Here is a 25382-nt window from a genome sequence, read left to right as displayed (position 1 = left end):
AACGTTGAATCATAAAAAAAAACATGGTCGTTGACGTCATCTTCATCCTCATCATCGGAGCTACAGTTGTAGTTTTGTATCATGGTGGCCATTTTGCTCACTCGTTTACTTCATACCAGAGTATGAAGTAATAGCCTTGTCAGCTGTTTATTTGTTACCTTTCCTCCAGTGCAAAGCTGCTTAGACCAGAAAGCAGATTACACACACCAAATATATAAACAAAAAATAGAGCAAAGCTTCTTTGACCCTTGCCTAAAACACTATACACATGCATACAAACAACTATTATATCTGTACCTGTTAGCTCTGTCTGACCCAACTCTTTAGGCCACACATGAGAACGCACGTGAACCTGAAAGGTCTGTGAGAGCCTGGAGCTTTACTCTACAAGAATCCAATCCTTTCCCATCGACAGACACACACACACACACACACACACACACACACACACACACACACACACACACACACACACACACACACACACACACACACACACACACACACACACACACACACACACACACACACACACACACACACACACACACACAGCCTGAACGATCCATGAAACACAAGCTTTTTATACCACATTTCCTTTTGAAATCTCTTCTCTTTCAATACCTTCTATTTTCACTTTGCTTTATGCTGAAGGAAATCCAGGGTCGGACCTGGAATTGCGTGTTTCAGTTTTATAATGGCAGCATTAACCCCACAGGGAGAGAGAGACAGGTGACCTTGGTGGGGGGTGGGTCACTGAGGGGTCACTGAATGTAATCTTTCAATGAGCAAACCAAGCGCTCAGCAGTCTGGGAATGGGTTGCAGACCAAGCCCTGCTCAGTATTCAAGACGGGTGTGTGTGTGTGTGTGTGTGTGTGTGTGTGTGTGTGTGTGTGTGTGTGTGTGTGTGTGTGTGTGTGTGTGTGTGTGTGTGTGTGTGTGTGTGTGTGTGTATGTGTATGTGATAGGTGTAGGTGTTGTCAACACAGTAGCAGATCAGCAATGCAATTAGTACAGAAATCCCAAAGGCTAGGTTTGGTTGGAGCGACATATGAAATTAATTATATAATATACAGTATGTCCTGTGATAAGACATCGATTTGAGGTGTTGCGGTGAGCTGAAAGTTGCTCCTCTCTGTAAGGGACACTTTAACCACAAAAGCCCTTGCAACATATTGTGAAAATAATAGCCTATCTAGCTCACAGGAGCTTGTAGATCTTCTATTTTTGAAAATCTATAATCAATCTGCCAAAAATAGCAACCTGAGTGTTTAAAATTAGGCTACACGCTTGTACACACATACAGATATTTCGATTTCCAACCGCAGGGGAAAAAAAGAGGTCAACAGACTGACCCAGTTTTCCAAGTCTACAAATAGCCCACATATTTGTTGTCAGGAATACAGGAAAGGTGGGCACTATGGAAATCTGGGCTCCATCTTTTCGGGAAGACACTAGGGAAGAGTGGGCACCGGGAAAACTGGGCACTAGTTGCACTGCCTATGAGACTGCATGCTGCTTTCACTTTAACAACAAAGCAGCATGCTATGTTAGGATGCTACAGCAGACTACTGAGTGTGTGACAGACTGTCACACAGGAATGCAGTCTCACAGGCATGCACCAGTGCATGTGAAACAACGCAGTGCTGATGTGCAGGCGTGTGCTGAAACAACGGTGAACACCAGCTCCTAAATAACAGCACTTCAGCAACTGCCAAAGTTTATTTATTATGGTGCCGAGTCTTCATGGTGCCCAGATTTTCCTAGTACCCACTCTTCTCCCCCCAAAGTGCCCACTCTTCCAGGTGCCCACATTTACCTAGAGCCCACTCTTCCAAGGTGCCCAGTTTTCCCTCGAGTCATGCCCAGAATGTTTTGGTGCCCACCTTTCCTGTTACCGTTGTTAGGATCCCCATTAGTTGGGCCAGGGTAGCAGCAAGTATTCTTCCTGAGATCCACATAAAAACACAAACACAATACACATGAATGAACCATCTATTATGCAACACATATCAGTAATCTCACATACCTCATTAATCTCAGCAATCCCACATTCAGTCACACACCAGACAATAATTCCCCTAAGAATATAGTTATTATTATTATTATTATTATTGGGGGGGGGGCATATTCGTGTTAGTGTATGCGAGTGGTAGCTCTGCCCTCTATCACACAATGTCCTAGGCTAAAAGTATGCTACCCGTTTATATACACAGTTCACATACCAGTCTTTTGAACGATCATGGCGTCGTGGCAAAGGTGCATGCATCAGGGAGGATTTGGGATTCTCCTGTTTTGAGCAATATAAACAAACAATATATAATTAACGTTCCCAGTAGTTCAACATGTTTTTCAAGGAAATGAAGAGCACAGTAATCAGAAATATTCTTGAGAGAGAGAGATGTAATTTCAAACTACACATACCGCCAGTGACTCCATAGTCCCCTTAGATGTTGGGTGTTTTAGTGCAACTATCAACTAAACAGGTGAAAGACTGGTAACGCGAGGTTACTAAACAGGTCAACAGCATGAGGCCTGCGATTCAGAGCTACCGGTACATTTTAACACTGCCCCCTTGTGGCTGTTAAAGTGTGATACAAGAATTGACCCCCACAGACACACACAAATACAAAATAAAACATAAATAAATAAAAAGAAACAAAACAATATTCCTGGTGAGAATAGTTTGGACATGAATGTATTTTATTTCATTTCACATGAACAAAAACATGGATGAATAATTAAAGTACCGTTGGTCATTAACATAATATCTTTATACACATTCTTTACAGTTAAAGATTCTTTTTAAATATTTTACATTTGAGCTACAATACTGTTGATATAAAAATTGAAATCTGGGCACATGGATAATACATCAACATATTAGCACACATTTCATGGGAAAGATACACTATCCTACCTCTGCATGCCACACAACAAACTAACCCCTCCAGAAAGTACTACAATGTGTACTAGTGCTCCTTTACTGGCTTTGTGGAATATGTAGCTTAATTAGCATTCCTTTCACATATAGTGGAGAAAAATACTATTTGTTTAGCGTTACTCCGCTTCTAATAACAAAAAGCAGAGAATAGCCAATCCAGAATCACTTTTTAGTGGTAGCATTATTTCATTTCTATGGATATCTTAATCCAGTCATTTTACAGTACAGTGAAATGCATAGTTTGAGAAATGGAATGAACCATAAAGGATACGCCTCCATTATTGTCCTATGTTCATAAAGCTGGGCCATATAATAGTATAAACAAACCGCAACTACAATATCTTACCTTGTTTACTGTAAATCGCTATGGATTAAGAGCATCTGCTAAATGCCTAAATTGAAAATTGTCTTGTTCCTTTACCCTGTTTGCAGTTTAATACCATCTAAAATGTATAACAGCACAGGATCAACAAATGAAATACAAATGCTGTAAAAAGTCACACATTTTGAATGTTTGAAATTAGTAACACTGGGACAAATCAGTTGGGTCAAAGGCAAAATCAATGCAGCAGCAGAGCCAAGTGGCTGTTTTCAAGAAAACATGTTATGATTAAAACATAGCTCCTAACTGGCCAATTTACTATACTTATAAAACCTAATATAGGCGTGTCAGTCCTAATTTTGAGAGTTGTACATTTTAGGTGTAAGAGTAAAGCATTTAAAGGAGGAGTTCACCCAAAAAATATTTTCTATCAATTGCACACCCTATGAAGCCGTGAATCCATGGATTCTTTTTTGTTTTTGTCGCATTCCTAAACTAATCTGGTAGGAGACACAAAGTAGATTATTTGTGTCTCCTACCAGAAATACACACGGTCATCACATTATTGTCTCAGGAATGCCACAAAAACAAAAATAAATCCATGAAAACAAGGCTTCATGGGGTGTGTAATTGATAGAAAATAAGTAATATTTTGGGTGAACACCTCCTTTAATGCTAAGACCAGACTTTTGGTCTTAGTAGCAAGGGGGTAGTTGAGAGGAATCTTGAGTCACTATGTCCAAATCATAAACACCACACAAAAGGCTCCTGTTACGGTCTCCGAGGACATTGTAGACGACTATCACTGAGGTAATAGGCTACAGAGACACCCCCTCATAATAAATCCAATTCATAATTTCAATAAACAATTTAATTGCATATAAACATTGTGCATGGTATGTGCATGGTCTTGACTTTGGAACATCTTTTGGCTCCGTTTGTTGATTGTGACTTAATTAGAATAGTTACCTGAACCTATCACCAATCCCTATAGCCAGTTGTTGAATTAGCTGTCAGGTGTTTTTTTTCTTCAGCTTGTATAATCATTACATGCTGCTTGGCACCAAGGAAAATGGTATAGTGCAGTCTGATTCTGCTGAGATTGTTTACCATCTGCCTGGCATGCCTCACCGCAACCTTCTCAAGTTTCAACAGCAGCACAATTCTGGGTGTATACCTTGGTGGCACCGGTTTTGTCTCTTTTGCTGAATACAGCTTCAGTTTCCATAAGAAAGGGGAACTGCTGTCATTTGCAGGATTTTGGCCAGCAGCCTGCCCTTTAGATTTGTGTAAATCTAAAGAGCAGGATTTAGATTTACACATGTCATCATGGGGGTTGTGGCTGTCTACTCGTGGTGAGTAGGGCTGCAACATCGATTTTGGGGAAAGAAATACTTTCTTTTTGCTGGTGAAAGTTGCACGGGTTCAGCGCATATAGTATGTGATATGAAACGTAAGCTTATCAAATAAACACAATAATCATTGTTTAACATCACTGACTATCTTCCATTCCAATCACAACATATGGTGGATTTATTATGTGTGTCCGTCCAGTTATTAGCAATTATTTTTAGTCTTGAGTACTTGTGATATCTATAGACAACATTCAACTTAATAGATACAGCACGCACACAATACACAGACATAAAAGACATCCTACAGTATGTTTGTACATGTCTTTAAATAGCATAAATAGACCAATAAGGCTTCAACAATTATTCGGACTAATTGATTTAAACGATTATAAAGAAAATCTATAACTTTTTTCCCCAAATCGATACATTGATACAAAAAAAAAGTTTTTATCAAAAACGTGTTACTCGATTATTCGATTAATCAAAAATAGAATAATCACTAATAAAATAATCCATAATTGCAGCCCTAGACACCAAGTGCAGACCATTATATTTATGGTGCCTTGGTGGTATGCCAAGACATCATGCCGTGTGACACTACCATGCCGTCATCTTGTTCTCCAAGCTTGTGCTTACAGAGGGGCAATTCAACTGAATGACCAGTCACCAGGTAGGCCTTTAGGATCACAACAGAGGTCTACTTAATTCACACCAACTTGTGTATTCTGTATAGCCATGATACAGATCAGTCCCCTATCAACCAATCACTTTGAGAACAGTAAGCTTGTTCATGAAACATGACATCATCTGTGGTAAACGGTCCTTTCTATAAAGATTTCTCTCCATCCCTTGGTAAAAGTAGCCCTCATCAGCTTTGTGGTTAAGAGGAAACTCCTTGCTAGGATATTTTAGTGCCAATTAGGAGCAACTTTTAGTGATAAGATCAACTACTTTGCGAATGCAGCCCCAGCAATTATATTCAAATTGGATTTTGGCTAATTTCTGGCTCTGGCTGGTCATCCATATAGTAGGGATCACCCTGGTGGACCCTGTGGTTATGCACACGCAGGTTACCCCTGTGAGCAAACCTTTTACCACAGTCAGTACAAGCAAAGGGCCTCTTCCCCATGTGAACATCCCGCTGGTGGGCCCTAAGGTTCCCGCTACGCGCAAATCGCTTACCACATTGGGCGCAGCCGAACGGCCGCTCGCCTGTGTGCGTGCGGGTGTGCACAGTGAGCTCAGAGGGAGTGAGGAAGCTCTTGTCGCAGAACTGACAGGGATGCAGTCGCACTCCTGTGTGGCGTAACAGATGTCTGCGCTGATGGGAGGGGTAGGTGAAACACTTGGTGCAGTATGGACAGGTGTACGGACGGCCGTTCCCGCCACCGGGGGCTGGCGGGTGGCTGAGAGTGTGCGTGTGCCGGAGGGCGTGGGACTGCGTGTTGGACTGCGGTCGCAATGGGTCTCTGTTGGCAAACGTAGTGGCTCTCCTGATCTGAGGGACAGGGCCCCTCCCACCCCTGTCATCACGGGGTCTCCACGGTGACTGTGCTTGCGATTGGTCCTGCCTTGCCTCCCTCTGCACCGCCGTCTGGCCTGGCAGTGGGTTCTGGTTGGAGTTCTGGTTCTCATGCTCCTGGTCCAAGAAGGGAAAGGACGAATCGTCGTCCTCATTGCTGGTCTCATCCGAACCGAAGCCGGGTCGGAAGCACGGCGTATCTGTGCCGGTGCTGCTGCTGGCAGGACCAGAGCAACTGGTGCCCTCCGCCTGGAGGTTTTCTAGACCGGACACCCCACCTCGGCTAGCTTCCAGACCAGGTAACCACTCCCCTGGCTGAGCTAGGGTTGGGTCAGGTCTGGGAGAGCAACGGCCACTCTGGGAAATGGATAGGAATGGAGTGGAGGCCTGCTCCTGTAGAGGTCTGTGGTCTGCACTACGACTGCCCTGATCCCAGTGTGATACTACAGTGAAGACATAAGAGATTAGAGAGCTGGGTAATTCTTGTTTTACAACACACATGCAGGTACAAAACCCCATTGAGGCTATTTTACATCAAAAGTGTCTATTATTTCTAGCATACTGGATAATGAAACAAATCACATAGATATAAGTAGAATACTTGAATGCACTGGTTTTGTTGAATAGGTAAAGTAGGCTGTATAGTTACATTTCCTACATTTAACCTTGGCCTGTGTGGCAGACAGGGGGTCTCCCTGCCTCTGGTCCCCTGCAGCAACGCTTCCCTCTGGGACCTGGACCGCCACAGAGCTTGGTGTGGGGCGTGACGCTGAACGCTGTGGAGGAGTTTGAAACATGTCGAAAATCAATGAGTATGGAACGGTTGCGAAGGTCTCTCAGATTATGCTAACAATATACAATAGAAGCTGCAAAGGCTGTCTTATTTGACTTGAATAACAACGTATTCTTGTATTCTGTGGGTCTGACCTCATGTTTGACCGAGGCACCATCCTGGCCTGTGGCCTCCTCTTTCAGCCTACGGAGGCTCTGACTAAGGCCCTCCACTGGGTCTTGGTGGGAAGACACCTCCTTTCCCACACTCAGGCCTACAGAGAGGGCAAAGAGGCAAAGTCCATGGGTAAAGCTGCAGCTACTATTCCAATAATAAACACAAATTAAGATCAAGGATGATGAGGACAGTGACTCTACGCTGAAATGCGTCCTCCTTGCCATTCTTGCAGTATTATTCTATCGTCATTAAACATGGTCAAGCAGACTGTTTATCCCTGGGTTTGAATCCATGGCCATCTTACCTACACCTGTCAAAGCCTGCTGTCGCCGACAGCCTTCTCCTTCACTATCTCCAGTTGACGTCTCCCCTTCCTCTCCCCCACTCTTTCCGTTCAGCTTCCTCTCTGCTTTCTCCAGCTTTCCTCTGAGCATGGAGATCTCCTCTCCCTTATGCACCAGCTCTGCCTGCTGCTCACACAGGCTGCTCTCAAAGATCTTGGCAATCTCACACACAGCGGCTGCCAGCAGCGAGTCCATGACTGTGGCGAGTTGGGCATGGAAGACACTCCTCACAGACTCCATTGTCCTTTGTTTCAGTGATGATGATGATGATTAGAATGGCGACAATAACAGGGACCTAAGACAGCGTGTTCGGTACCCAGTCTCCAGTGGAAGCTGTAAGACAAGTAGAGCTTTCCAAGACTATAAGCTGACCTAAAGCTAGCTACCTTGGAAGCTATGACTTGCCCTGAGATTTTGCAATGTAGAAACAAAGGTCGATTTCAGCTACCTCTTATTGCAGCTTATAACTGCTGCTGTCCAACAAAGCTTTGTGGACGAGATGATCCTCTGTGGTGTGGCTATGGGATGGTCCAATGATGGCAACGCAAGCTTTAATGTAGCTTTAATGATGAGGCTAGCTCCTGCAATGATGACAAGTGACGCAGTCTGTTATAATAGCAAACTGCGTACAGTCCAATTTAATACATCTATAGTCTTGTGTTGTAGGCAGTTATCTACCTTCAACTAGCAAACCATGCATGGACAGATTACTGCTTAGGAGCCAGCGCTGGTTAGCTTGCATGCTATTGCTACCTAACTATGCATGCTAACGTGTAAACAAGGGAGCCAACGAAGCGTTACCAGTACTTGGTCGTTGCGTACAACAAGCTACCGACCTGACAAAACAAATACCTCGCTCAGTTTGTAGTCGAGGAAGGAATCAAATACCGTCCATTGTTTGAGAATTCAGAGAGTACAGCTAATGTACTCTTGGCCAGAATAGCCAACCAGAGAAGTGGTGGACTGGTGGTGTGATTTGTCGTCCTGCTAACGTTAGCAGGTCGAGGTACGTGACTGTGTGTGTGATGATTATCAATGTTGCCAGATTTGACGAGAGAAACATGCAACCAGGTGTGTGAAAACAAGCATTATGAGCTTGTAGATCTGCTATTTTCAAAAGAATCTTGGGAGAAAACGTGACATATATAACATTTTAACACCACAAATCTGATACGGGGGTCCCTGCCTGGACCCTGGCTTAAAATATTTTCAGATGGGGTCCGTGGACAAAATACATTCATTTAGGGGTCCTTGACATAAAAATGTTTGACAACCACTGGTTTAAACAACATTAGGAAACAAGGCCAAATAAGCAACTACAGCCCAAAAAACGAGCCCAAAAACCACAACCACCAATAGCAACTTCACAGAAAAAGAAGCCCAAACTCGCTTATAATAAGCCGACATGGCAACACTGACGCTAGCAGGTCGACGTACGTGTGTGACGATGATATTGAAGTATCGCGATGTGCTAATGGAGAGCTTCATACTGCATCTGATTGATTGATTGATTGATTGATTGATGTACTTTATTTAGTAAGACATGAGAACATCAGTACATGGAAGTACAAACTCACAATACAAGGTCTACTAAACTGAAGACTCATTAAGCACTGAGCTTGTTTAAGATGAGATCCCCATGCACACAAATATGATGATCATGATGAACTATGATCCATAGCTAATAGCTATGGATCATAGTTAATGCAGTCGATAATATAATAGTATAGCTATTAGCTATACTATTATATTATCGACTGCATTTCGCTATAGTGTTTCGATTGCCAAAAGGAACAGATCTACTAGCTAACAAGGAGTCACATCACCACGCCTTGTTAGCTTGTAGATCTGTTCTTCTTGGCACGCGACACCGTCGTACTACGGTGTATATTCGCAATAAACTGGGGAGGTGCAATTTCAGTTTACTCCGAAAATGGAAACGAACTAATATTCCAAAAAATGCTTACTTAAGTAACAGCATGAATACTGTAATGTGGAAATACTCAGGTAAAAGTCCAGTAATCAAAATTTACTTGAGTAAAAGTACAAAAGTATTGGCAATTTGGCATCAAAATATACTTAAAGTACCAAAAGTAAAAGTACTCATTATGGAGAATATCCCGTTTCACAAGGTATTATATGTATAAAATGTATTAAAATCTTTCATCGCATCGCGATGTCGGCTATTTTCAAATAGCCAAAGTTTAGATAGGGCTGAAGTGGTTAATGTATGTTTTGCAATAATAATTCTAATCTACAGTAAGTAACTAGTAAGTTTTCATAAAATTGTAGTGGAGTAAAAGTACAATATTTGCCTCAGAGATGTAGTGGAGTAGAAGTAAAAGTATTGAAAATAGGAAATACTCAAGTAAAGTAAAAGTACCTCAAAATTGTACTTAAGTACAGTACACGAGTAAATGTAACAGGTTACTTTCCACCATTACGACCCATGGTGTAGCATTTGATGTCTTTTAAATAAGTCACTTGATTAACAATAACATTATTCACTAACAATACAATAAGTTATATTACAAAATAATACCCCGAACACATGCCAACTTATTCAGAAAAAATCAAATGTCATGACCACTGTGGCTGACTCCTCTTCTAAGTGTGCAGGTGTTTTAAATTAAACAGATTTCTTATTTTATTATTGCTAGTTTGCTACTGCTGTAATTCTATACAGCAATCTGTCTTTCAGACACAAATGTTGACATACGGTTAATATACTGTACTTGAAAATGAGTAAATGGCAAATCTATTCATTTATATGTAGTTATTTGTTACATATTGCAACTTCAACCCTTTAAATATAGAGAATATGCCAGGCAGAGGATAGTAAAGAAATATGGCATCCTAGATATGCATACAGCACCCTCTGGTGGACAGATGTACAGTTATCTGCCACAACTACACTTGCCAGAAAGACAGCTTCAAGTGATGAAGCATTTCCCTGAAATGATTGGGGATGTACATGTAAAGGAAGGGGACACATATTGTGAGAACACACATTTTTCTCTCTTGTGCAATCTCAATGTCCTTTACCTTTTAAGATCAGAACGTGCCAACCCTTTTCAAGATAATCCTAATGGCATTTCTGCTTTTATTGACCGGATTGTGAGATGAAACAGAGCATAAAGGACTTGTACGCTTACACAGGTTCTGAGCCGACTGAACACTGCTTACTAAGCTGACTTAGTAAGCAGTGTTCAGCCTTTTAACTTTTTATGTGATATGCAATTATGCAGGTACCATTTTTTATTCCTATTAAAATATATGTCACAAACGCACATTCTGACATGTACAGTATATAAAAAACACCACTACTGTATGTCACACTATGGAGTTTATTGACGTACAAATGTAATTTATCTATATTTTTTCAAAGCTTTCAAAAGGAAAAAAAAAGCACATTTCTAAGTAAAAGCATGTAAACAAAGAAAAAAATAATCAATGTTAACTATGGTGCCTTTGCAATCAGTTAAAACGAATTACGCAGATATTTGTTCGAACATACTACATATATACTTACAATAGCTAAAGGATCCGCAATGAATGGTAAATACGTATTAAACCATCTCAACATCAACTTCTGACAAAATAAAAAATTACAGTTTATACAGTCTGAAATGAAGAAATATCCCCAGGCGTGTATTTTCGTTCCAGGCCATCATGCTAGTATTTCGATATCTCAACACATTTGTCAATGATGAGGCAGTTAAAATGTCTTCATCAGGACATCTTCCATCAGACAAGCATTCATCCTTTTTTTTGGTCAGCTCAATATATCAATCCTGGTGACCTGGTGACAAAAGTCCCACAGCATCAATCACGTCAATTACAAAGGTTGATATACTTGTTAAGATAAGCAAAAGGTTGACAAAAAGAACATGACACTAAGATCAGGGGATTACAGACATGTCTGCTCTTTGAACAGGTTGAGGGCAACTCTTTAAAATCTCTTTATCATATCATTCTATGCGGAGGACATCTGACTTAACATTTCCCAATGCATTTTGAGAATGCAGACAATAGCTGATGAGTTCCAAGATTTGCCACGCTAGAACTGGGAGGCAAAAAAGTAATGATAGTCAAGTCAGTAATGATAAGATTTGCCAGATGAACATCTCCCGTGTCCGTCCATCGGTTGGAAAAATGTGTTTTAACGCAATCTATATTAGGGAGCTACAATATTTTCTAAAGATTCATGTCAAAATCGGTTAAGTCGCCCTTTAACATTTGGTGAAGATTGAAAGCTGCATCGTAGTCACAAACGCAACATTGTAATTTGACTGGCCAACAAATGTCACAAACTTGACATCCGGATTTGATTGGCCAGGCGTGATGTAGTGTTCAGATCAGTGCTGCTACTAGATGTTCAGGACAGTACAAATTAACCAAGTATTTAGTCTGCAAGAGAAACATGTGTCAGTGGAACTGTGAGAAAAACTGACACTAGCAAGGGATTGTGAGTTCAGTGAATAATAACTGAATTAATAGTGTAGTGTAATTCTTGCAATCTTGTTAATTTCTTAATATATGAAGAAATGTGTCAATAAAGCAAACACATTCAAAATGTTATGTACAGGGAAACTTGAAAGGAGCACTTCACCCATATTCAACCGTATCTTCATATAATTGGTCCTCACTAATGAATTCATTATAAGATGTATATTTCATCATTTGCATTTACTCGCAGTTTTCTTAGAGCTGGGCTGAAGGCAGTTCTGAAACCTACCTCAATTGACATCAGTGGCGATTCCTGGGCTGCGTCTCAGGTCCTTATTCTACTCTATCCTCAACAAGGTAATGTACAAGGTAATGTAAAGAAGGAAAGGCCATCTATATAAAAATACAAATGCAAATATGTTGCAAAATTTGAGAGCTTGTAGATTTAGATCTACGCACGTGTACATTGAAATTTGCACTTGCATAAAATATTCATACACATGTAAATTTACATTTGAAGTAAAAAAACAAACATTACTTAATATGCACCCGTCGATCTAAACGTTAATATTTTTTACAGATTCAAATTTGTATGTACACATCAATAGATCGCATTTCACGAGCTACAGCTCGGTCCTTTCCTTCTTTATATAATCTTGTTCGAGTGAGAATAGAGGAGCTAGGACAACAGAAGAAGCACTGCTCAGCTCAACCTAGTGGAAACTACACCCTCTCTCTTCCTTCATAATTAGCACACTGAAATAGTAACCACCTTGTTTGACGATGTCATTGGAGGAAGGTTTCTGAACTGTCCACAGCCCACCTCTGAGGCAGAGCGAGTAGACAGAAATGCTACCATTTTGTAATGAACATTAGGTAGGACCAATTATATGAAATTAGGTTGAAAATGTTCCAGGATTGGAACATATCTCCCGTTTCAAGGAAAACTTTAGCATCTACACCAATACAAGTACAGGGCCAAAAGACGGTCACCGCCCAAACCACTGACACCCTCCGTCATAACTTTGCTTTTGCTTAAATATGCAATCGCTCACAGTGGTTTCTGAGGCATTTGGAATTGACAAACCCTTTGCCACATTGCTCGCAGACATGAGGCCAGCATTTATGCGCATCCATTATGTGTTTATTACACATCGGCTCTGTTAAGAATACCTTCCCGCATAATTGACAAGGGACCAAATCACCTGTGCACTTCTTCCTGTGGAGACTCCTCATGGAATGGCAACGGAACGTCTTGTCACACCTATCGCAGCTTAGAGGCCTTTCCCCAGTATGGATGCGATAGTGTTCTATGAGTAAATACTTGGTGCGCAGGACCTTCTTGCACTGTGAACAGCTGAAACCATCAGGGACCTCCTTGCCCAGGGTTTTCCAGTCTTTAGATTTTCTCTTCAGTTTCTTTGGTTTTGGATTTCTTGCCAATTGAATGTCTTTGTTTTCAGTTGGTGGGATTTGTATTTGTTGGGACACGCTAGAGGCCACTTGAGTATCCACAGTATCCTCTAAGGGCTTCATCCATGAGAGATCGCCATTAGTCTCGCCATATTTCTGCTTTCTTTTGTGGACTTTGTACAAATGCTTTTTCAGCAAAGATTTCCGTGGGAATTTCTGGGTGCACATGTTACAGTCAAAATGATCCTCCTCATTCTTATGAAGCTCCTTGTGGATACGCAGTGCATAGACGTTAGGAAACTTCATTCCGCAGTCTCGACAGGTGAGCTGTCGAAAACCTATTTTAGAGGAAGCCTTTCCAGATATGGTTGCATCATCTTTATTGGGAGACTCAAGGTTTTGTGCAGATTTCTCTTTTTGAGGTGCTCTTTCGTCCTTGACTTTGCGGCAATATTGCAAATGAATACGGAGAGAGCTTGGAAAGGGAAAGGTCTTATGGCAAATAGTACACTTCTTGTGTGACCGAAGGTGTACACTAAGACCAAACTCTTTGTTGAAGACCTTACTACAGAACTTGCACGAGTAAATCTTCTGACTGCTTTTGCTCGGTTTCTCCTCTCCTTTAACATGACCAGAGCTCGTTTCAGTAGCTGAACCTTTCGTTTTCTTGTCAGCATTCCTTGCCACAGGACTTTTGCCATCACTCACATTTGCTGGTAAGTCGGACGGATATTTTTTGGAGTCTTGGTCCAGATTTTCAACCCTGTTGCTTCGTAGCTCACGGTCTGTACTGCGGCGTAGTCTTGTACGTAGGTTTAGGCTCTGGCTGTGCTGAAGCTTACGATATCTTCTCTTCTGTGGTAATGAGCCTGTGGGAGAAACAAATGGAAAAACATTACTCATGACTCAAACAGGGGTCGCGCTAGGATTTTAATCTGCCGGTCCCAATGTCCGGAAGGATTCAAATTTATCGGACATCTGACAAAAATAACGGTTATAATTATTTGTATGCATTAATGACAAGCAGGTGCGTAAATACAGCCTAACACTTAGGCCTACAGCATTATATTTTGGATTGAGCTATTTGAACATGAACCATCATAATATACACATTTTATATAGCAGGGTCATCTTACACAAATACATTAATTACCTACATTACCATTTGCGCATGCTGCGTGCGTAATGGTTTCTCAATAATCAATTGCGTTTGAACGCATTTTCTAATCAAAGGGCACTGCACAAAATTGGGCATTTCAGATTAATCCTTCATAACGTGGCTCAGCTGACCTGTTAGGGCAATAAATTATAGACCACTACTCACTCACAGGAGGTTATACTGTATAGTTAGGCAGTGGATGCCGTCCGTGCGTCTAGTTGGGACAGCCGTGGGAAAGTTGATGAGTTGTGAGAATCTTGTTGTCTCCTCATAGAGCTATTCAGTTCAAAGTGGTAACGTTTTAACGTGTCCACCTCATAGTTAAAAATAGGTCCACGATTATGATTAACGCCGTGTTTCACCTGGATGCCATAGTTGCAGTAGCCTATAGCTGTTGTGCAGAGTATTTACGCATCTGTGTTGGATATTTCATCTTCAACTTGCACTGTTGTTAAACTGTAGGGCAACTTGCCAACTTTACTCACAAGTGCCCTTGTAGTAGCCTAGTATCTGTGACATATTCTAACTCGTAATGATACAACTTGTGTGTGACTGACTGTTAAATACACAACTTTATATAATGTAACTTGTAACCGGACCGCGGTCTCTGTCTGACTGCCGAGCAGACAACAGAGTAACAATATTTCGACAACTACGCAGCAGCAACTACTCTCTTCTTCCTGTTGTACCTTCACAATAAAGTGTCTCCCATTTACCTCCCAATGCAGCACATTTTATACTGGTTATTATTAATAGGAAATAGGTGTAACTTAACAGCGTGTGACACACTCTTTCTTTCTACCTCTCTCTCTCTCCCAGAAACACATGCACGCTGTTAAGAGAAAGAGAGAAAGAAAGAGCGAGAGAGCGAGCGCGAGAGAGAGAGAGAGAGAGCTTGCAAAGCAGAGGATTTGAAATGTGCCTGATTTGCGGTGATAATTAATTAACTGCCGCGTCATTATCAACCGGTCAGGATGTCCGGAGAGATTCTTTTTTTCCTGTCTTTGTCATAAAAGAATCGGTCAAAATCGGCAATTATTGGACTAACGCAACCTCTGGACTCAAGTTCAGACGCTTACTTACAAATAGAAATGTACAGTTACAATACTCACTGTTCATGGGACTTTCTTTAAGGGATGTTAACAGATGGGATTCAAAGTCGTCATCCTCCACCTAAAAGACATATAATGTTGGTGAAATCGCTGGGATTGAACAGCACAACATAGTGCCAGGTTATACGTCTCAAATTACAGTATCGCCAACACAAAGCACAACTAAGCGAGGCTATGGTGTAGAACTAGCCAATCAGGCGCAATCTGTCCATCCACCATATGGGATCTAGTACCAGCCTGCCATGAGGACAATGCTCCCGTCCTGCCAGCACAAGCCAGCTACACACTGAAATGCCAACAAGCCAAACTTGATAAAAAAATATATTTTATTCATATACAAGTAGTGTTGTTCTCATTGGTGAAGTTCAGAATAATTGCCATGTCGGTCACACTTTTGTGTACACTACTACTGCCTTCACAAGGTCAGAAAATGGGCTCATAATGTAAATCTGTAAATCTGCCATACACAAAGAGTCTCAAATGATTTAGCTACAATAACCAAGCCTCATTGGTACTGAATGATTACAAAATAACTGAAAAATAACAGTTGACCTAATCTTAAGGTTTTAGTCCACGGCAATAATGAACTGCTAATTTGACACAGTGGTAAAAGAACACAAACTAACTTAAGGTTTGTGCCAATTCTGTGTCCATCGTTTCAATACGTGAAAAACGGTAACAGGGTAGGAATATCATGGAGAAAAGCAATTAAGTCTGCAACACTGGTATATCTCTCAGCTCCACTGCTTCAACGTTTCGATCCTGCTAGATCTTCAGAAATTTGAATCAAAAACTCCTAAATTAGATTCAGCAGGATTGAAACCTTGGGAGTAGAGCTGAGAAACATTGTTGTAGAATTTGTTTTTCTGTTGAATCGCTGTTTATCCAGCACGGCCTGAGTGAGATTGGGTGTGCAGGCACTATCGCCTTTGTTAGGAATTTCATGGAGGCCATAAAGGCTGTGAAATCCGTTTGTGAAATAAAAAGCTCTAATTGATGAGGCAATAGGAGTCTGAGACAATATTCTAGGTGGTGATGGTTATGCTTTAATGTACATGATATCATGGGGAGAAGTACGTTAGACAGACAATCTGACACAGATCAGTGGTAACATAAGGTAGTTCTGCCAACGAGCACAGGGATCAGACCATAGTTATAATAGCTGCTACAAGGACAAGCTGGACCATAACAAGACAGGCTATACAAAACAATAGCTATCAGGCCTAAATTCTTCCTCAATTCCCAAGTGTGATGTAAGTATTTGCAAGGAGGTTAAGTGCTGTCGCAAGTAAAGTACAAGACACCTAGAGCCTATGTACCCAAATTAAAGTGTAAGTATTTGCGAGGAGGACCAGTGCCTGTGTAAATAAAGGCCATAGGCTATTTATTTCATACTATGTAGTAAAAATAAAAATCCTCCTTAACCCTATACTTCGTTGGGTCAGCCAGGGGTCTATACCAATGTTCCCCCTAACGTGCGCCCTGCTCAGGAATGTACCGCACAGAACACATCTATGTAGCGCGCATTAACACCAGATAGATTTGTATATTGTAGTTGCCGACTGGTTTGATTATTTTCTGTTTATCTGTCTGTCTGCCTACCCCTGCTTTGCATAGACTGTCTAAATAGGTCTTCACTTACATTATACACACACACAGTAAACAGAGGCAGCTTAGCCCACATGCTGCCAGCCTGCCACTAGTGTAGCTATCCGATCGGACGCGCTGCAAGATGAGAAGAATCACAACAAATGTTTTCCATCTCCTGAAAATCTACCATCCCAGCGAGTCGACAGTTTGAAAATGCGGTCCTACGTGCATTAACTTTGGTCCGGCTTCAAGTTTTATCCAACTCGCAACAGTGTGGCTGTACCAAAACAAACACATGCACTTTTGCGTTGTGCATGGAAAAAGACCACGGATATAATTAAAGACATGATTCCCCTGTGTAGCCTACAGCTAGCGGAGATAACACATTTACTCCAGGTAGTCAAGCCTACGAACTAAAAACTACAAGGTTTCCTCTTTGAAGCAGGACATTCACATTCTATTGTTGTTGACTCCATCTCCAGAGTCCTGCAATGAAGGAGAGAATCACATCTTTCACTAGTCCACTAGTCTAGCCTTGTAAACCTAAATGTTTACATTTATACGTTATTCAATACATTATTTTAGCGCAAAGTTATAGGCTTTTCTAAACAAAGCACTGTTTCCATGGTTATGTTATTGTATTTTCTGTGAATGAACTATAGCCTATTCTACAGTTTAACCCAATGATTCTCACCCGTTTTCATTTCAAGGACCCCCAATTTGATAGAAATGAGCCTAGGCCATATGATATGATTGTCATCTCTGTGACTCCATACTCAAAAGCCAGTGTTCATTTAACCCGAGTGTGTACAAATGGTAGGCCTACCGAATGCTCACATCATAGCATGCATGCATACATTATGTAGCGTATAGAGTACACACAGTATACTCCTACATATTCTGTTGAACTGTCTTTTATTCATCATAGTGTCAGTCACTTCTCACTCAGCCAGGGCTAACCTTTAGACATCTGTCAATGCATTGTTATTTTGTTGACTCATATTTAGGCCTATTGTAATTGCATTTATGTACACAACATTTTGTCAACATTTAATCATGTGTTAACATATAATACTGAATAATAATGATGGATAATGCAAAAACTACAGTTTATTACAAGTAATCCAACCGCTATTACTTATTCTGTAATTAGATTTGAATATGCCATAACTTGACATGACCGCAGTGTAGGCTACACAGTGCACTCATTGGTCTATACTCCATTGTTTTTTTCTACACCAAATATCTTACTAATAAGAGCTTATTGTAGATCTAGTATCTAAGATTATTAGATACTATCCAACAACATAACCTATAATTCTGTTGTATTGCAAACCAGGTTTGCAAAACATACTGTAAATATAATGATTAATATATACATCACTACCATAATATAAAATATATAATATAAGATAAAACACAATCAATAATCACATGTTTTTCTGCTGGTCTCCAGTAAACAATTGAATTGCCATTTTCTCTTCTGTTGAAGTCACCCACCTCTTGTTTGATGGTTGGTATTCGCCACAGAGCCACAGACAGCGGACGCAATGACACACTGGGGCACTCATTGTCCTCCTGTATCACCACTTGCACTTCTTCAGGGGCGACAGGGGCACACCAGTCATCAGGTACTGTGTACACATGGGAAAAAGTCCTAAGATTTTATGCCTGAATCAGTTGTGAATTGATTTCTCCATCAAAAACGTTCTACTGTAACGTGCATCTCTTTAGGTGAGGACATTCTAATAATTGCTGTCACCTATGGGTTCAATCAGATTAATCAATATCATGATTTCGTTTTTTTTTTAATAATGGATTTGAATTCTGCCCAACAAAAGAGGTGTATTTCACAGCTGAATTTGTTAAACTCGAGTATAAATGAAATATAGCCAACATTACACAATACCGTCTGTTTTGTTAATCTAAAATGTTGTCAATGTAACTTACCTTCAAAAACAACCTCAGGGATATCGTCAGAGCTTATTGGTTCTTCGTCATCCTCTATTGTTATAGTCTCCTCCGGATGGCGACCCATTCCACTCCCATCCCTCAATTTGCCCTCTGCCCTCAGGAGCTTTCTTTGGAGTCGACTTATCTCCTCTGTTTTCTGCGCCAGCTCCACTTGATGATCATGGACACTGCAGTCAAAGACTTTGCTGATTTCAAACACAGCAGTCCTCAACAACGTGTCCATCGTTGTGGTCAGCTGCGCTCTGAACTCTCTGCTGCGGTAGTCTGACATCTCTGCAGAGGTCAGGTCAGGCCTTTGGACTTCTGAGGGTCTTTTGCAATGGTTGCAGTGATATTCTCACTCTGGCTACCAATCTGATGTACAAAAGAAAGTGATCAATATGTATCTGCTGAGCCTGCGGATCAGTGTTGCCATGTTGGCTTATTATAATAAGCTACTTTGAGCTTCTTTTTCTGTGAAGTTGCTTGTAAAAAATTGTGGTTGCAGTTTTTGGCCTTGTTTAGTTTCTAAAGTGTACTTGCTTAATTAGGCTCGTTTCCAAATGTTTAAATTATGATTTAAACCAGTAGTTCTCAAATATTTTCATGAAATTTATTTTTTGTGCATTTCTGTTGTTAAAATGTTAAGTGCTAATGTGGCTCTAATTGCTTATTTTGGACTTGTTTTCATAGAACTGGCTGCTTATTTCTCTCACAAAATCTGGCACCACACATCAGTACATGCACACAGCTCAAGAATTACGACTTGGCGTAAACTAAAGGTTATATCCTACACATGATCTAAACGGGACTAAGAAGAGGTTCACAGAATAATGGCGCTCATACGATGGGAAATGTTGAAGAATTGAAAGCCCACGCATTATATTAAGCCATATTTAACTATTGACAGCACAGATATGTTAGCGAACAACTATTAAAAGCAGCATTAAAACATCCGACTAGTTAACACGAAAGAAACGCGCGAAAAATAACGCTAGTAGGTAAACACTTGGCCATAAACGAAACTACTACTGACCGCCGTGTAGAACAAGCAGCTCCGGAGATACGGTCAAATAAAACTAAAACTAAAAAAAATCCCTCCCTGGTAAAGACACAAGACGGTCACTTTATGAGTTGTAGGCTATGTAATTGTCTAAAAAGTGTTCATTTTCTTGCAAGTTATTGCAACCACGCTAAAGGTAAGCTGTAATGCTGATCACTCCGCTTCCGCCATCTTTCTCCACAAAATCCGCGCAACGTCACTTCCGTCTTACCACAGCAGTAGCGCGGGAGCGAGCACCAGTGTTGCCAGATATTGCGAGAGAAATAAGAAGCAACTAGGTCTAGGAAAACAAACAAGCCCAAAAGAAGGAACTTAGGGCCACATGAGCGCTTTGAACGCATCGGCTATTTGAAAATAGCCAGTCTACAAGCTCACAACGCGTCAGGATGTGAGGCGTTGTTAGCTTGCAGATCTGCTATATTCAAAAACTCTTGCAATAAAATGTGGAATGTTTGGAATGTTTTTTTGAAACATTCTAACAACACAACATTTGCGCCCTGCCACAAAACATTTTCATGAAAATATTTGAGAAGAACCACTGGTTTAAACAACATTAGGAAACAAGCCTAAATAAGCAAGTACACTTTAGAAACAAGGGCAAAAAAACAACCCGCAAACTACCAATATTTACAAGCAACTTTACATAAAAAGAAGCCCAAAGTGGCTTTTAATAACCGGACATGGCAACACTGGGACTGGTCACCGGTCTTCTTCTTTGTTCGGAGGACTAGGCACAGCAATGGCGTGTTGCTGCCTTCCACTGTTCGTATTGGACATTACACAATTTGGGGAAAACAAATCAATTACTAATTACAATCCAAGTATTATTGTATTTTTTTTTGCATATTCTGTATATAAGGTCCTATATGCATAACCATAACCCAACACAGTCTCGTTTTGTTGTTAAAAGGAGCTTAAACATACAAACTCAATTATATCAAATATTTATATAGAAGGCCAGGCCATTAATATTAATTTGCTGTTCACCTTTCTTGTAGTCTGGAATGCTCCAGCTATTGACCACACCTAAAATTATTTTTGAAATTCTTCACCTCCTCGTCAAGATACTGAGCCTATTGCCCTTTCAATGGAACCCTATATAACAAAAACAAGATACTTTTATAATTACCAGGTTTCTTATCTTAATTTTTATTTTCCTAGCATCTCATTTTGATCATCCCATTAAAGGTATACCTATAGCCTTGCGTAGCCTCGTGTCCGCCTAGGCAGAGATGTCTGATCATCTGGCTGTGCAGAACTAACCACACTTACCATACCTTTCTCTAACCCAGGGATTCTCAAAAGGGGGTGCTTCGAGCTGCCTCTAGGGGTGTTGTAATAATTATACCATTATTACACAAATGTTTTCAAGTGGAATCCAGAGCGACTTCCAGTAAGCAAGGACACAAGATAATACATCATAATAAATCATAATACACTTAATACATCAAATGCATAAGAATAGTAATCTAATAATAAAGTAATACATAAGTAAACCAATAATCTAATAATAACTAATACATACATAAACCAAGAACCTATCATCAGCCTACATTGATGCCAGGTCTGGGATCTGTCTACATAACATGCTATCTAAATTACATTTTAGCCGTTGCATAATCCTGCAAGGTCGTCAAGGCTAGGGCAAGTGCTACAGGCTGAGGTGGAGTCTGAAGAGGTGAGTCTTCAGATTACGGCAGAAGATTGGGAGTGAGTCTGCAGTTGTAATTGCAATGGGGAGTTCATTCCATAGTTTGGAGCCAGAAGGGAGAAGAGTCTGGGACATGTGGAGCGTGGTTCCGGATGTATTAGCGAAGGCTCTGACAGCTTCCCTGTGTTAGCTGAACTGAGAGAGCAAGAGGGGTTGTTGGGTTGGACTTGGATCAGTCTTTGAAGATACGGGGGTGCCATACCTTTGGTTGCTTTGTAGGCCAACGTCAGTGCTTTGTACTCAGTGTGGGCAGTAACTGTCTGGGAGCCAATGGAGTGCAGTACAGTTTAAGTTTCATTCAAATGTGAGAGCACGTTGTTGTGCTTGTGCTCTCTTGAATATTTAGTTATATATGCTCTGATTTATGCATGATTAAACTTGATGCCTTTAATGTGGCTTTAACAGGCTATGTTTTTATATTTTTTTAATTCGTTTTTTAAGTTATTGGGGATTGGGGGTGCATCAACCCAGTACTGTAGAAGTGGGTGCTGCAATGCCTAAACTGTGTGGGATCTGCTGCTTTAACTCATTCTGCAACTTTAAGCACGTCAGCAATAATCTGATCTGGCTCATCATCTTTGTTTCAAAAGTTTCACTCTAATCCAAAAGTTTCCTGTAGTTTCCTTTGTCTCAGTTGTCCTTCACAGCTGTGTGACATGACATACACAATGGTCACTGGCATATGACCACTATAGTAATCAGATACAATGACATGATGCTATTAAGTATTACAGCTCAACAGTCATCTAGAGTATAATTTGGCTTCCATCCGTTGTAGAACATCCGACTGCTAGCACAAGCAAGTGTCAGTAATTTACCCTATGCAACTATTTTATTAACAAAGTGCCGTTTGTTTGTTCTTTATTTACCCAGGTATTAGCCTCGGAAACCCATGCCTTTTAGCTGAGCACAAGTGCTCATTTTCAGCAACGCCCTGCACATAGAACACACAAAGTGACTCACAAAGTGAGACTCAAAGTTTTCGGAACCTTTCCAACAATAAAACGTTATATTTATTAAACATAACATTTCTGATTCTGATTGATTCAGATTTTTATCATTCAGCATCATCAATCTAATTGATGTATAATTAATCACATGAACTCTACCATCCCTATTCGGGGGCAAACATTTAGCAAAAATAGCAGATCTACAAACTCACAAGGCATCACAATTTTGGTGAAGAGATTGCTGTAGACAGTTGGTTCATTTTCAGTTTTAGCAAACATAATTATGGTTTCTATGAGTAGGTTATCACACATATCACAGCACATATGCAATCTTTACATGAAGATAGATATATAGTATGAAGTCAAAATGTACCATTGGATAAATGCAAACAATGCAATAAATACAATCATAAATAACCTTGATCTCCATGAGTCACTTTATTGAACATAAGAGCAAAAAGTAAATCAGTGTGCAATGGATCCAGCTAAGTGCATTTATGACTAATCTTGTGCAAGCTCAGTGTAACGCTGTGTCCGCTTCTTCATTCAGCCTGCTTCAACTATAATCATAAAGATGGCAAGCTACTGGAATGGTGAAGTGTGCGTACTTTCAGGTCAGCCAAAGGTTGAGTTGTTCCAGCCGACGTTGGCTGCCTCCATGTCAGTAAAGTTAATATAGATCCTGAAACAGATGCAAGACAGTGGTTAATGTGGTTCGATATTAACTGTGGGCAGATGGTGTTGGTGAATGTTCTGTGCATAATATTTCTCCGTCAATCTTACTCTCTGTCTTTACATCTGTCAGTATTTGCAAGTGCATGTGATTCTGTCAGACAGCATCTATGTGTGTGTGTGTGTGTGTGTGTGTGTGTGTGTGTGTGTGTGTGTGTGTGTGTGTGTGTGTGTGTGTGTGTGTGTGTGTGTGTGTGTGTGTGTGTGTGTGTGTGTGTGTGTGAGTGAGTGAGTGAGTGAGTGAGTGAGTGAGTGAGTGAGTGAGTGAGTGTGTGTTACCTGTCAGGAGATACCCCCAGGTGTTTGTTGAGCAGCCCGCTCAAGAGCTTCGAGTATTGTTTGTTCTGAGCACCGTTGATTTTGCCAATACTGTTGAGGGAGCATAGGGCACAGGGGTCTCCCTTTCCTCCAAACATCATCATCTGGTCAGGGATGATGCTCACAGCAATGTACTGATAAAGACAAAACAGTGCAAAACGATTAGCCTGGAGGACAGGGCATGATTTTCTGACTGAGCTTCAACAATTTACTGGTGTTTTGAGTATTGTGTGTCCAAAGAGTGGATTGAATAGTTATTTCCGAAAAATAAGTCAAACATCTAAGACCATGGGATTGGCTTTAAAAATAGTCAATGCGACTTTGCCTTTGATTGATTGAATACTTTATTTTGAAGTTTGCAGAGAAAAAGCACTTGAAAGTACAGTTTAAATACAAGGTCAACTAAATAGGATTATAGAAAAAGCCCACGAAAGCCTAACGGCTTGTTTCAAATGGGGTCCTTTTGTACTCAATTCATAGTGACATTAAATGACAGACAGACAGATATACACTATTATGCAGAGCATCATAGTTTAATGCCCTCAATACCTCAAATCTGACTAAATACCTAAAAAAAATAATCACTGGCATCCTTTAAAACAGGCCAGACAGGTGATCACCCCCGCCCCATCTCTTCTTTTCCTACTCTGTACATATAGTGTTTTATATTTGTGATGATATTGAAGTTTGGTGTTATTTTTTATGCTATGCTGATGAATTGAATACATGGGACCCAATTTTTTGGGTGTTATCCTTTTAGACCAAGTGTTTGACTGTAATCGTGCTGTTTGCATTTATGTCTAATAAATTATTCAATCAATCAAACAAACCAGCTTCATTAACAGACCGAATTTAGAAATGAAGACGAACTGATGAAACCTTTCGTATGACAACTGCATACCGATCTCTGCGCATGCTCCATGTCTATAGCGCCATTCACAGGATTAGCTCAATCTGGGTTCATGCAACATTGCATGGTCGGTTTAAATTAAAGGTCTGCTTTTGGTTTATATTTGAAACGTTGATGAGCCAGGTTACATCTAGCATTTTTCATTGCGTAACTCATAGGAAGCATAGCCTACATTATTTACCGAAACCCTTTATTTATCAACTCCTAAATGTATCTACATTTTTGAGAATAGCAGATCTACAAGCTCGTTGTGAGCTGGTAGATCGGCTATTTTCGAATAGCCGATGCACCTATTCTAATCCTGGTCCAAATCCAATCCTAGTCTAAATCCTGTAGTGTAATTAGGCCAGTTTAGTTTACCTGTGCAGGTTTGCCCATTGCCTTGGCCAGCGCATCAGTAGCCTCGGAGAGCAGCTCAGGTGGAACATCACTTCTGGCCACATTAGTATTCACCATGAACATCGGCATGATTGCTCCGTTTCAAGTCTCCTTGTCTTCCAGGAGGAGCAGCAACCGTTGTGTGCGTGTGTGTGTGTGTGTGTGTGTGTGTGTATTGTATATGTGTGTGATGCCGTTTTCCAGTGT

At 40.6% G+C, this 25382-nt stretch overlaps 3 protein-coding genes across 5 annotated transcripts; all 3 read right to left on the bottom strand.

Moving 5' to 3' along the window:
• Positions 1 to 2693: 2693 nt before the first annotated feature.
• On the bottom strand, positions 2694 to 8429 carry LOC311065620 (uncharacterized protein). Of its 2 annotated transcripts, none has more exons than XM_084086059.1 (4): positions 7398 to 8429; positions 7072 to 7190; positions 6794 to 6920; positions 2694 to 6587 (listed from the first exon to the last, which is right to left on the bottom strand). In XM_084086059.1, the coding sequence occupies exons 1-4, from the start codon at positions 7675 to 7677 to the stop codon at positions 5602 to 5604; spliced, it is 1512 nt and encodes a 503-aa protein (XP_083942185.1). In that variant the 5' UTR covers positions 7678 to 8429; the 3' UTR covers positions 2694 to 5601. The 2 variants fall into 2 exon arrangements, with proteins under 2 accessions (XP_083942185.1, XP_083942186.1); XM_084086060.1 differs by having other exon boundaries at positions 6803 to 6920.
• A 2335-nt stretch (positions 8430 to 10764) lies between these two features.
• On the bottom strand, positions 10765 to 20346 carry LOC311033651 (zinc finger Y-chromosomal protein-like). Of its 2 annotated transcripts, XM_084041250.1 has the most exons (6): positions 20150 to 20346; positions 19111 to 19488; positions 18661 to 18794; positions 15571 to 15631; positions 13092 to 14168; positions 10765 to 11239 (listed from the first exon to the last, which is right to left on the bottom strand). In XM_084041250.1, exons 2-6 carry the CDS (start codon positions 19403 to 19405, stop codon positions 11226 to 11228), a joined length of 1581 nt encoding a protein of 526 aa, XP_083897376.1. In that variant the 5' UTR covers positions 19406 to 19488; positions 20150 to 20346; the 3' UTR covers positions 10765 to 11225. The 2 variants fall into 2 exon arrangements, with proteins under 2 accessions (XP_083897376.1, XP_083897375.1); XM_084041249.1 differs by having other exon boundaries at positions 10765 to 14168.
• Positions 20347 to 22864: 2518 nt separating this feature from the next.
• mif (macrophage migration inhibitory factor) lies at positions 22865 to 25343 on the bottom strand. Its single transcript, XM_084085934.1, has 3 exons — positions 25158 to 25343; positions 23849 to 24021; positions 22865 to 23519 (listed from the first exon to the last, which is right to left on the bottom strand). The coding sequence occupies exons 1-3, from the start codon at positions 25263 to 25265 to the stop codon at positions 23453 to 23455; spliced, it is 348 nt and encodes a 115-aa protein (XP_083942060.1). The 5' UTR covers positions 25266 to 25343; the 3' UTR covers positions 22865 to 23452.
• Positions 25344 to 25382: the final 39 nt, after the last annotated feature.

The sequence above is a fragment of the Gymnoscopelus microlampas genome, assembly GCF_963454915.1.
Source record: "Gymnoscopelus microlampas genome assembly, chromosome: 18".
Classification (NCBI taxonomy): Eukaryota; Metazoa; Chordata; class Actinopteri; order Myctophiformes; family Myctophidae; genus Gymnoscopelus; species Gymnoscopelus microlampas.
This window is presented reverse-complemented; position numbering and strand designations above follow the sequence as displayed.

What these genes read in the sequence shown, in the direction of transcription:
- LOC311065620 (XM_084086059.1), bottom strand. Translation starts at nt 7,677, where the DNA reads ATGGAGTCTGTGAGGAGTGTCTTCCATGCCCAACTCGCCACAGTCATG. An exon ending in GTGCCTCGGTCAAACATGAG is followed by an intron (nt 6,921 to 7,071) that starts GTCAGACCCACA and finishes ACTCCTCCACAG; the next exon opens with CGTTCAGCGTCACGCCCCAC. An exon ending in CAAGGTTAAATGTAGGAAAT is followed by an intron (nt 6,588 to 6,793) that starts GTAACTATACAG and finishes TCTTCACTGTAG; the next exon opens with TATCACACTGGGATCAGGGC.
- LOC311033651 (XM_084041249.1), bottom strand. Translation starts at nt 19,405, where the DNA reads ATGTCAGACTACCGCAGCAGAGAGTTCAGAGCGCAGCTGACCACAACG. An exon ending in CCCTGAGGTTGTTTTTGAAG is followed by an intron (nt 18,795 to 19,110) that starts GTAAGTTACATT and finishes ATGTGTACACAG; the next exon opens with TACCTGATGACTGGTGTGCC. An exon ending in TACCAACCATCAAACAAGAG is followed by an intron (nt 15,632 to 18,660) that starts GTGGGTGACTTC and finishes TATGTCTTTTAG; the next exon opens with GTGGAGGATGACGACTTTGA.
- mif (XM_084085934.1), bottom strand. Translation starts at nt 25,265, where the DNA reads ATGCCGATGTTCATGGTGAATACTAATGTGGCCAGAAGTGATGTTCCA. An exon ending in CAATGGGCAAACCTGCACAG is followed by an intron (nt 24,022 to 25,157) that starts GTAAACTAAACT and finishes TGTCTTTATCAG; the next exon opens with TACATTGCTGTGAGCATCAT. An exon ending in CTGGGGGTATCTCCTGACAG is followed by an intron (nt 23,520 to 23,848) that starts GTAACACACACT and finishes CATCTGTTTCAG; the next exon opens with GATCTATATTAACTTTACTG.